Genomic DNA, 12,805 nt, shown 5'->3' on the forward strand with positions numbered 1-12,805 from the left:
ATGGATACATATAGCAATAGAATAGCATGTGAAATCACCTATGAGGCTTCCGTATGAGGCATTCTGTTATTTGTTTTTTTGTGTATCTTGTTGTTATTTCCATGAGGTTGTGCAACAGAAATAACATTTCAGATTTTAATTCAAGTATTAATTAGATTAATGTGACATAGTTTAAAGAACTGGGTACCAATCCCAGTTTTGACCACTTCTAGCTCTGTTATATTGAGTTAAATTCTTCACCTGAGTCATAGCTTCTTCATCTGAGAAATAAAGATAATTATAACATGCAAAATGAGCTGCCGTGAGATTGAAATCAAATTATATGTGTGACAATACCTCACAGATTCTTGCAGAAAAACCATGATTTTATTGAGAAAGGATTGAGATGGACTTAAAGAAGATGAACAATTAAAGGTAGTTATTTCTTATCTGAATAAATATCAATAAATTTTTAGAAGTTTAATTTGTAACTGTGGAATATTTTTAATGCATACCTAACCCTAGTTCCTCCAGACTGACATCTGACTCCATTAAGAATACTGACAGATCAGAGAGACTATACACAGAGAAGTAAATTTAACAAAAGTGATATATTAGTGAATAGAACCTATATGAAAAGGTACATTTACATTGTACCAACTGCATAAGATAATGTAAAATTCCCCAGCATGTTTTATACATGCAGACATAGTAAGAGGTTCAAGCTTTAATTATTGTATGTACATGAATTAATTCTAAGGATCGTTTTTGAATTTATTATTGTTTATTGCTAATTCTATTCCTATTTCTAACTCATAGAAATATCTCTCAAAGATGAAATAAACCTTAAAGAGCCACAAAAAGGCTCTATTATATTTTGCTAAATGATAATTGCTTTCATTATGTGTCTCCAAACATTTTATTGCTTTTTATTTCATAACCAGTTCACTAAAAAAAGATATAATTTTTATCTAATATTGTACAAAATTTTGTGTTCTGTACAAAATGTGCCTACCAATGAGTTCACTGAGAATTACATAAATACGCAATTGGTGTTTTAAAGGCTTTCTATGATACAGAAATCCTTGACAGATATTAAAAGGATTTTTTTAAAACTGACAGATGAAATTATACATATTTATTGTGTACACCATGCTGTTTTGAAGTACGTATACATTGTGGAATGACTAAATTTAATTCCAGCCTTTTGGGAGCCAATCGTGACCACAGTTTGAAGAGCTCTGCAGGGATTTTTAAATGTTTGAGTTATTGGTTGAATTTCTTGGATAAGCTGAAACACATAACCATTTTTTCCATCTAAAATAATGGAACATAGGATCCTGCAATCCCCAAATCTGCTAACACTCTTTCAGGAACAGATTAGACATGGGTAACGAGGGATACCTGCGCAGGAAAGGGCTTTATAAACTCTACTATATAAATGTAAACTATTACCACTTTCAGGTAAAATCAGAGAATAAATTTCCTGGTTGCTGGAAGAGTCCTCTGGGGACTCATCTAGTCCAGCCTCCCTGGTGACTGGGTGAGGACACAGACTGAGGCCAGAGGCATGAAGCACAGAATCAGTCAGAGCTAGTGACCAAGTCAAGGACAGCACAAGGCTCTTTCTCCTTCTCCATGTAATTTTGTCTTTTAAAACATTGACAGTTTTCTGGCGCTGGGAGCGAGATGCCTTTTAAAACTTTCAAATTAATGGGTGATTACAGTAAAAAGATTTTTTACCTAGCCCTGAATGTGGCATGTTATAGGAGATGCAATAGTTGCTGGTGAAACTAGAAATCTGAGGTTGAACTTTTAAAGCTCATCTTGATCACTCCTCTCTCGTGATGAAACCCATCGACTTAGAATCACCTCCTGCAACCAATCAAAACAAAAGGTGACTGTACTTCAAAAACAGCAATATAAGAACATTCCAAGCATTTGACATCTAGCACATTTCAGGAATAGGCGTACTAGTATGAAAGCTAGTACTGAACATTAGAACTAGGTCTGTGATGGTGTTGCTACATGTGTGCCAGGCACTGAGAAGGGAGAGATGGATTCTGATTGGCATTTTATGAAAAACTAATCTAGTGGAGATGAGCAGGACCAAGTGAAGGGAGGAGGCCCCGAGGACCTGGAGACAGATCGGCAGGTCTGTAGTGGGCTGGGTGGTGTGATCAAGGAGGGAGAGAGAGAGAGAGGGAGAGAAAGACAGAAGAAGAGAGAGGGGGAGGGGAAGAGGGGGAGGGGGAAGAGCCAAAGACAAGGCCAAGGCTCTACATGCGGGGCAAGGGGTGCAGAAATGTCAACAAATACTGCACGACTGGACAATGAACTTGGCAGCCCCAGCAGAGAGAAATCAGCCAAGACAGGAGGACACTCTGTTCAATACTGAAGCCCTGAAGCCTGACAGGAGGTCACAGGATGTCTGTGAGAGCAGTTTCAGCTGAGTGATGGGGACACCACAGGTAAAGCAACAGGGAATTAAGGAACAGCGTCCCATGGGTGTAGTGAGGAAAAGGTGAGAGAGACAGGCTTAAAGAGTCTGCAAAGGCTTTCTGTTACCAAGGCAAGACTGTCTTCATTTATTTTCTTGGGACCACATGTTCCAGAAGATACAGTATCATCTTTGGGATGATGTGAATTTGTCTCTGTGTTTACCTACCTGAACTTTAATTCTTTTCATACATTCTGGTGACTCCATTTCTTTGTCAGTCATGGTAGAGGGTTTAATCAAATAGCACAGCATAAGTTCCTATTGAGAAATAAAAAACCATTTCTGTATCCTACAAAACAACAGGACAAATTTGGGTGCATCAGCAGGAAATGCAGGCAACCTCCACTCCCTCTCCCTGTGTGCTCCTGGAAACTCACAGAGGACAGTAGTGTCCTCCTGGGAACATTATACCTGGAGCTCACGTTCTCGACTGAGGACTTGCCATTTAGTAATCATTGACACGGCAAGAGAACGCAAATAAAGCAAATATACTGATTATAAACACAGCATTTTAAATACTAAATACAGTAAATGCTCATTTAAAGCTGTTGATAGGTTCTTGGAAACTGCCACTTTTAAGTAAATGATGTATAGCAGACCCTCAAATAACTTCTTTCCCTTCAATGCTGTTTCCTTATAACATCGATAAGGAAAAACCTGGTTTTGCTATATGGTGTGTTGCTTAAAAGCCATAGTTTCCAAGAACCTATCGACAATGTGAAGTGAGGACTTACTAAATATATGCTACAAGTCCCATAAAATGGACATTAAAAAACAGTATAGGCTATTTTTTTTTTTTTTTTGAGACAGGGTCTTGGTGTCACCTGGGCTAGAGTGCAGTGGTGTCATCACAGGTCACTGTAACCTCAAATTCCTGGGCTCAAGTCATCCTCCTGCCTCAGCCTCCCAAGTAGCTAGGACTATAGGTGGTTGCCACCACTCCCAGCTAATTTTTCTATTTTTTGTAGACACGGGGCCTTGCTATGTTGCTCAGGCTGCCTATTTTCTATAGGACCAAGGCAACTTAACCTGTGCTCAAGGGCAGTCACTTCTGGCCCTACAGGCCCTGCTGGCCTCACCTCCTATCTCACCTCCAGAGGCAGTGGGACAAAATGGGAGGGTGCCCACAATTGGTTTTCAGCCAGCAAATCAATGAGTAATGAGAACACACACAGCTTTCATTCTGAATAGTCACAGTGTAAGATGAAATGTCCCTCTTATCTTTGATTGCAACAGGATGTAGAGGAACATAAGTTGGGAAGCCGATGGCTGAGGGTATGAATCCCCGTTCTGTACATGGGCTGCATGATCTTGGATCTCTGCACCTTCAATTCCTCATCCTGGCCAGGCGAGGTGGCTCATGCCTGTAACCTTAGTACTCTGGGAGGCCAAGGCAGGAGGATTGCTTGAGCTCAGGAGTTCGAGACCAGCCTGAACAAGAACGAGACCCCATCTCTACAGAAAACCCATCTCTATAGGCAAAAATAAATAAATAAATAAATAAATAGCTAGGCATAGTGGCATGCACCTGTAGTCCCAGCTACTTAAGAGGTTGAGGCAGGAGGATCACTTGAGTCCACGAGTTTGAGGCTGCAGTGAGCTATGATGATGCCACTGCATTCTAGCCAGAGCAAGAGAGTAACACTCTGTCTCTAAAAAAAAAAAAGAAAAAAGAAAAAAGAAAAAAAAAAATCCTCATCCTTAGTATGGGCATAACAACAGGGTGGTGAGGAAAAAAAGTGTTACCCACAAATATTAAGTCCCTTCCAGATCTGCAAACTTGGAAATGCATCGACAGTGTTTTGGCTCCTTTGTGAACGTGCACGTTAAATTGCAACAAGAGAGGCCCATGCAGCAGTGACAGCCCTGGAGAGCAGGGCAATTCCTATTTTGATCAGATCACGGGAACCTCCAAAGCTCAGTCACCAGAGCTCAGAACCAGTTGTTGGGAGGGAGGAAACACTGAAACATAATGGGGGGGGGGGGGGACAACTTCCAGCCCTATTGAGCTAGCAGAGAAGGGTATGGAAGACCCCAAATCCTCTAAAACTTCACTGGCAGGAACACTATGAAGTTTCTACAAATGACTCTTGATACTATTTAAGGCAAAAAAAGCAAAAAGGAAATTGAACCATTTCAGTGACACTTGAATGCCACAGCTGGTGTATACTACCTTAGAGACATTAACTGAAACTCTGCTCAAGGCAGCCAGTGACTTCCAACTGAAAGGTCTGCGGAGAGAGCCTTCAAAATGGTCATCAACTAGCTCGATAATGACAGAGTAACTGGAAAACATAGGAAAAATAAAAAGCATGAAATCAGTCTGTTTAAAAAGACCACTGTTTGTCTTGCCAAGAAGATATAGGAATGAAATTTATTATCGACCGATCTAAAATCCCCTAGACTGCTATTGAGAAAATATTAATACAAAATTCATATTTTAAGTTATAAACTGTCAGCCTGATTTCAACACTTAGTTAACAAAAAGGAACAGAAATATTTTTCCCAACATGAAAGCTGTAAATTCACTTAACTGTTTAGACACTAATACCCACAGAAATTAAGATGAATAATTACTACATAGATTAACTCAATGTTTAACACTAAAACACATATTATCATAACCTGTATATATCATCCTACGTATAGACTGACAATGTTAGTGGATTAGGCACGGGCATATAGCATCCACCCCTGTCAGCCCAGGAGGAACATGACTTCTATTTCTACGGCACCGAAAATCAAATAGAAAGCCAGAAATTTCCCCGTGTCCCTTTAAGCCACTGATTTATTTAAAAATCACTCCAAACCTTGCATGGTAAAATGGAGGGCCTTTCCGATACAGCACTGTGAAGAAGAAAAGAAAAAAGAAGAAAATGTATAACCACGCAAAATCAAAAACTTACTGTATTACTTATTTTTTTTCTTCTCCAAAGGGAGGCAAACATCCAATCACCTGTGTGAAGATAATCTGCAATATGCCCTGTGGTCTATTTTTAAAATCCAATCTACTTTTTTCCCTGGAACAAAGTGCAATTAGTAAAGCAAATCTGTTGCCAAGACCCTAACATTCTTGTCCCAACGTACAAATGAATTCCAAAGTCAGGTACAAGTGATGCCTGTCTTGTCTCCTGCCTCACACTCTCCAGGGTAAGAGTGTGAATTACCTCAAGAGTGAAGTTCATATGATGCCGACCAACATTTTGTTACTCATTTCAAATCAATGTAATTCAAAGCGTCCAAGCGGCTACTCTGGCTGAGTACTGTGATGGGTGTTGATGCTAGAGATGAACAAGGCTCACGACTATTTTTAAGAAATTCAAAGTCAAGTGGGTTAAAAAAAAAAAAAAAGTCACATAACCATACACACCATTCAGGTATCAGTCTGCTCTGCTCTTGGGGACTTGAAGGAGGTGGGTCACTTCAGTCTGTGGAGGTCTAGAAGAGCCGCTTGATGGAGCCTGGGGCCAGGGACTCTGGATCTTTACGGGGAGCACTTCGGTGGCACATGATCTGTGGCAGAGACTAGTCACCTGCTTACTAAATTCACCACTTCCTCCTCCTGGGCATGTGGCCAATTACATCTCTCAGTCTCCCAAGCAGCAGGCATAGCTGTGTGTTATGTGACACTACCAGGTTGGCCCATAAAACCCTCCTGTGTACAAAGCCTGTGCTTGTTCCTTTTTGAAGGTGACCTTGGAAGCCACATGTTGAAGACCATGAGTCAAAAGAAAGAAGCCTGGGTTCCTGAAGCACCTTTCAGAGGTGATCTGCTGCCCACCAGAGACACAGATTTTTCATCTCACATGAACAAAAAATGAACTCTGTTAAGCCCCTGAGATTTGGGGTTTATATGTAACTATAGCTGTGGGAATTACCATAACTAACACATGATCACATCTGTAAGCTCTTAGCTGTCCTTTGTGCTAAACCAAAACAGAAAAGTTCAAGGAAAAGTTTTGTTTCCCTTGAGGAATTGGTATCATTTTCCTTTTGGACATATCAATCCTGTAGCTAATCACATTTCCCTTTGGCTCAGGCTTCTCAGTGCCAAATTTGTAGCATGATTTTAGAAACAGCATAGGACCCCAAGGACAACATAGTAACCCTTCCCTTAGTCTTTTTTTGCTAGTCTATATTTTCCACACTTGCATTTCCTTACTTATTCTATTTCCTATTTAAATTGTATTTAAAGTATTTGGCAAGTCAGCTCAAATTCACTGTGGCACAAATTTAAGAAAATACCCAAACATACAATTCCCAACCTTTTTTTTTTTTTGGAGACAGAATTTTGCTCTGTTGCCCAGGCTAGAATGCCGTGGCATCAGCCTAGCTCACAGCAACCTCAAACTCCTGGGCTCAAGTGATCCTCCTGCCTCAGCTTCCCAAGTAGCTGGGACTGCAGGTGCGTGCCACCATGCCCACTATTTTTTTTGTTTGTTTCTGTTTTTAGTTGCCCAGCTAATTTTTTCTATTTTTAGTAGAGATGGGGTCTCACTCTTGCTCAGGCTGGTCTCAAACTCCTGACCTCAAGCAATCCTTCTGCCTCGGTCTCCCAGAGTGCTAGGATTACAGGCGTGAGCCACTGTGCCCGGCCACAATTCCCAACTTTCTAAGATGCAGTGTAGAGGAAGGAAACCACATACTTGAATGAAAGCGAACTCACGAGTTTTGTTTCCTGCCCAATCTCTGTCTTTAAAAGTTGTGTGTCTTTAGGCAAGTTATTAGCTTCTCTGAGCCTCAGTTTCCAAAATTCTAAAATGAAGACATGAGGGGAAATTAAGATATTTTCTAGCCCTCAAATGTCATCACTTGTGATCAAATACACATCTTTAATCCAATATGCATCCGGAGCATTACACAGCTGGGAAGCGGCTCACATCCACAAGTCAGGTAATTTCTGATGATGGACTATGACAATGGCATAGCTTAGAAGTTAAAGCACGAACACTGGCATCAGCCAGGCCCAAGTTCAAGTGTCAGTAATCCCAAGACCAAGTGGCAACTCTCTGCACCTCAATTTATTGCACCTCAAGGAAAAATGGGGTTATAATGAAGGCAGAAGTATTAGTACAGTGTCTGGCATACAGTAAACACTGAAAAAGTTACCTATAACGATGGTAATTATAGTCGTGCATTACTTAATATTGGGATACATTCTGAGAAATGCATCACCAGGTGATTTCATCATTGTGCAAACATGATACACATAAGCTCCGCCTCCTGTCAGATCAGCGGTGGTGTCAGATTCTCATAGGAGCACAAACCCTACTGTAAACTGCGCATGCACGGGATCTAGGTTGTGCTGTCCTTATGAGAATCTAATGCCTGATGACGTGAGCTGAACCTGAGGCGCTGGGGAGTGGATGCAAATACAGATTATCATTAGCAGAGAGGTGTGACTGCACAATAAATGTAATGCGCTTCAATCATCCTGAAACCGGGCCCCCCACCCCCAACCCATGGAAAAATTGTCTTCCATGAAACCAGTCCCTGGTGCCAAAAAGGCTGGGGACCACTGGTCTGTACATGACTGTATGTGTTAGACTTTTATACAACTGTTTAAAAGCATCACCACAAACACCTGAGTAATGCTGGACTAAGACGTTATGATGGCTACCACCTCACTAGGCAATAGGAACTTTTCAGTTCCTCCAGCTCCATTACAATCTTATGGGACCACCATCGTGTATGCGGTCCATCATTGACCAAAACATTGTTATGTGGCATGTGACTGTATAATGATAGTGCAGTAAGGGGGAAAAATGGAATTGTTTTACAAAAGTGCCTAAGTAGAAAGATGAAAACTTCAAAAGTCTGAGAAAGGCGCGGGATTTAAAATAAGGTCTGAGCCGGTGCGGTTGTGTGAGCTTACAATCCCAGCTACTCAGGGGGCCGAAGATTGCTTGAGTCTAATTCAGATCCAGCCTGGGCAACGTAGTGAGACCTCATTTCTAAAAAGTAAATAAATAGATAAAATAAGGTCTGAAAGAACAAGGAAAAGCTCTTTCTTACAGATGAATAACAGACAGAGATGTGGAAGGAATGATAGAATTAGAAAATGATGATTAGTACGATAATTAATTCAGACAACCATTATAATTATTGGGAAACCAGCTATTTACAACATCACTCTACAGCTTACTTAAGAGAAAAAAATGTAATTTTACAACAGATATCGATAATAACCACCTTAGTCAGATGATCAAACTTAGTATCGACAGTAGGACAACCTGACATCATGTACCTCCTAACCAGCACACACATCATCTATGTGTGCCAAAAGATCACTGAGCTTGATTGAGTCTGATCATGAGGACCGATCAGGCATATGCAGAATGGGGAACATCCTGTAAGTCTCTTCCAAAAAAGTCAATGTTATGAAGAAAAAAAAAAAAACAACAAAACAAGAATATAGAGGGATTATTTTATTTTTTTTAGCGACAGGGTGTTGCTGCATTGCCAAGGCTGGAGTGCAGCAGCCATTCACAGGCACAATCATCATGCACAGCAGCCTTGAACTCCGGGGTTCAAACAAGCCTCCTGCCTCAGCCTCCCAAGTGGCTGGGACTATTTTAGATTAAAAGAGACTGCAGTGGGTTTAATGGCAGCCTCCTGAAAGATATGTCCTACTACCTGGAACTGTGAATGTGACCTTATTTGGAAAAAGGGTCTTTGCAGATATCATTAAGGATCTTGAAATTATATCATCAGTCAGGTAGGCTCTAAATCCAATGACAAGTGTCCTTACGAGAGAAAGCCAGAGGGGGATTTGACACAGACAAGGAGGCGGCAATGTGACCACAGAGGCAGACACTGGAGGGTGCAGCCATAAGCCAAGGAATGCCCAGGGCCACCAGGAGCTGGCAGAGGAAAGAAATGGATTCTCCCCTAGAGCCTTTGGAAGGAGCCTGGCCCTGCTGACGCTTTGATTTCACAATTCTGGTCTCTAGAACCATTAGAGAATAAATTTCTGTTACTTTAAGCCATCCAGCTTGTGGTAATTTCTTACGGCAACCCAGGAAACTAAAACCACCAAATGTGATAAATGAATCTTCACTGGAATTTGTATCAAAAAAATCAAAAGCAAAATAGCCACAAAAGACATTTTTGGGGATAACTGAGAAAATTTAAGTATGGCCTGGATATTTAATTTTTAAATTTATATTTATTTATTTTTGAGATAGGGTCTCACTCTGTTGCCCAGGCTACAGTGCAGTGGTATCATCATAGCTCACTGCAACCTCAAATTCCCAAGCTTAAGCGATCTTCCCACCTCAGCCTCCTGAGTAGCTGGGATTACAGGCATGCGCAACCACATCCAGCTAATTTTAAAATTTTTTGTAGAGATGGGGTCTCACCATGTTGCCCAGGCTGGTCTTTTTTTTCCTTTTTTTTTTTGAGACAGAGTCTCACTTTGTTGCCCGGGCTAGAGTGAGTGCCGTGGCATCAGCCTAGCTCACAGCAACCTCAAACTCCTGGGCTTAAGCAATCCTACTGCCTCAGCCTCCCGAGTAGCTGGGACTACAGGCATGCGCCACCATGCCCGGCTAATTTTTTCTATATATATTTTTAGTTGTCCAGATAATTTTTTATTTCTATTTTTAGTAGAGACGGGGTCTCGCTCAGGCTGGTCTCAAACTCCTGACCTCGAGCGATCCACCCACCTTGGCCTCCCAGAGGGCTAGGATTACAGGCGTGAGCCACCGCGCCCGGCCCAGGCTGGTCTTGAACTCAGCCACATCCTCCCAAAGTGCTGGGATTACAGGCATCAGCCACTGTGGCTCATGCCTGTAATATGCTGCACTGCATATTTAGATGATATTATTGAATAATTCTAATTTTTCTCTGGCATTACATGGTATTATAATCATGCAGGAGAAGGCCCCTATTCTTCGCAGCTGCATGCAGAAATACTTTGGATTAATGTGGATTATGTATGTAAATGTAAAAAAGTTAACAAAAATATTTTGACTAAAAAAATAAGCCAAGAGGTGGTTTAGAAGAACCAAAGAAGGAGACGGGAAGACGACATCTCTTTGCTCTGTGACAAAGACAGAGCCATTCGAGCTGCTCTGATGACCACCCCTCCCGCCTTGGGGACAGAACTGTCTCAAGGGCCTCCTGTGTTCCTGAGTTGTCTGCCTACCTTCTCAGTATCTCCACTGACTTATTTAATGTGTCCAAAGCATGAAGGCAGTACCTAGGAGTCATCCCTGATTCCTCTTACCCACAGATCCCAGATCCATTCTCTCAGTGGGGCTGCTCGGGCCCAGCTCCCCTAACAGTCTCTCTGCTTCCATTTTTACCCTTTTCAGTCACTAGTAAGACAGCAGACAAAAGGTCTTGTTAAATTAAGTCGTTAAATTCAAGTCACTCCTCTGCTCAAAATCTCCCCAAGATTTCTGGTCCCAAAACCTCCAATAAGGTCTTTGCCAGGCCCTACATCATCTGGCCCCACCCTAACTCTCAGACATCGCGTCCTATTACTCCCGCTGGGATCTCTCAGTTCTCAACATACCAGTCTCTATGCTGTTCCTGCCTCAGGGTCTGTGTGCTTGCTGTTCACTTTGCCTAGAGCGTTCTTCCCCCAGTCCCGTGAGCCCTTCCCTCACTGTGTTCACAACTACTCAGAGTCCCTTCCTGCCCACCTTAGCTTCCTGCATTCTCTAGGCCTTTACTCTGCTTCATTTTTCTTATAGTACTTATCCTGGAAATTACAGAATATATTTGTTTGCTTGTTTGCCCTCCATCTCCCAGAATGTAAGCTCCACGAAGGCAGCTTTGTGTCTGTCTTGTTCACTTCAGTATTCCTGACACCTCAAAAAGTACCCGGCCTACAGCAGACCCAATGTCTGTTGAATGAAGAACTTACTCGGTCTACACTCTCACTTTAAGACCGGGGGAGCAGCACTGTATAAAGGTTTCTAAGAGCCTGGGCTCTAGAATTCAAAGCCCAGCTCTGCAAACTCTGGCCCTGGAAACAATTATGGACAAATGACCTATTCTCTTAAAACTGCAGTCTCCCTATTAGACAATAAGGATAACGAGAGTATCAATTGCATAGGACTGCCATAAGGATTGAATGATAATAAATGCACAACAGTACAAAGCTTGGCACAATAAACGACAGTTGTGATTATTACAACGATATGATTATTCTCACTTGGCAGATGAGGCAACTGAGGCCCCCCAAACAGGGACTACCATAAATCACACCACCTTATGGCTAATGAGAGGTGGGGGTGGGTGTTTAGAATCTTTTTCTAAGATTACAGAGCAAACGAGGGGAAGTCTGAGTTGGGGCTGTAAGCTTCTATTCCGAGGCTTTCCCCCTAGACCACCTGTTCTCTTTCTGGACTTACCTTCTATCCCAACCCAAATATCCAATATCCTCACCTAAGCCCACAGGAGGACGCATTCCCTCACAAAAAGCATCTGGTTTCCGTAGTGTAGTGGTTATCATATTCTCACAGAAGTTGGCAACAGCACATATGACCAGTTTGATTTTCTAGGGTGAATCTGATGCAAACCCTGTTGAATTACTTACATAAATCTGTCCCGTACTTGAGTCCCACTTTGGGCACCCAGCCCTTGCTTCGGAAGTAGTGGTAGGCCATGTAGGTCGTCCTGAATGTGGGCTGAACTACAGAGAAAGCTTTCCAGAGCTTCACTATCGTTAAAGGCTCCTAAAGTTATTTTAAAAAAAGGCATTGTTATGCACGTATTCATTCATCATCCAGCCAGTGCACCAACATCCATACTAAGTGTAGAACTGAAGCAATGAAGAAGAAAATACAGTTCCCCCAACAGAGGCATTTCCCTAGAAGACCTAGCCCTGTGCTGTCCAGTGCAGCAGCTGCTGGCCCTCCATGGCTTGTCCCAACTGAAAGGGGCTCTAAGTGTAAAACACACACTGAATTCCAACTTAGCATGAAAAAAAAAAGAAGAATGTAAGCTATCTCAATAATTTTAGATATGTTAGAGTAAATAAACTATGAATATATTAAAATTAATTTCATCAGCTTTTCTTTTCTTCTTTTCCATTCATTACAGACATCTTACATCATCTGCTTTTCTTTTTTTGAAACTTTTTTTATGTTGAGTACCCAAAAATCTACAATGATACACGTGGCTCCCGTCCAAGGCTCCCATTATACTTCTACTGGACAGCACTGCTCCAGAGGACTTAGAAAAGGCAACTTTGAGAATGAGAAGTAGCCAAGGGAAAGGGGACAGAGGGTATTAGAGGAGGTGGCGGTGGGCTGGGGAGAACATTCTAGGCAGAAGAACTAAAATGTGCCCGTGGGCTCAAGTGTAATAAGC

At 41.8% G+C, this 12,805-nt stretch overlaps 1 protein-coding gene across 8 annotated transcripts in view; it reads right to left on the bottom strand.

Moving 5' to 3' along the window:
• Positions 1-344: 344 nt before the first annotated feature.
• The window catches only part of TSEN2 (tRNA splicing endonuclease subunit 2), a 36,148-nt gene continuing 23,687 nt past the window's right edge, over positions 345-12,805 (bottom strand). For all 8 annotated transcript variants that reach the window (XM_045551436.1, XM_045551440.1, XM_045551439.1 and 5 more), the window contains 5 exons: positions 12,030-12,168; positions 5,290-5,326; positions 4,653-4,764; positions 2,648-2,737; positions 345-1,854 (listed from right to left, as the gene is read on the bottom strand). In XM_045551436.1, coding sequence (XP_045407392.1) covers positions 1,795-1,854; positions 2,648-2,737; positions 4,653-4,764; positions 5,290-5,326; positions 12,030-12,168 — 438 coding nt within the window. In that variant the 3' untranslated portion in view covers positions 345-1,794. The remainder of the gene's footprint in view (positions 1,855-2,647; positions 2,738-4,652; positions 4,765-5,289; positions 5,327-12,029; positions 12,169-12,805) is intronic.

This window comes from Lemur catta, chromosome 5 (genome assembly GCF_020740605.2).
Source record: "Lemur catta isolate mLemCat1 chromosome 5, mLemCat1.pri, whole genome shotgun sequence".
NCBI classification, from domain to species: Eukaryota; Metazoa; Chordata; class Mammalia; order Primates; family Lemuridae; genus Lemur; species Lemur catta.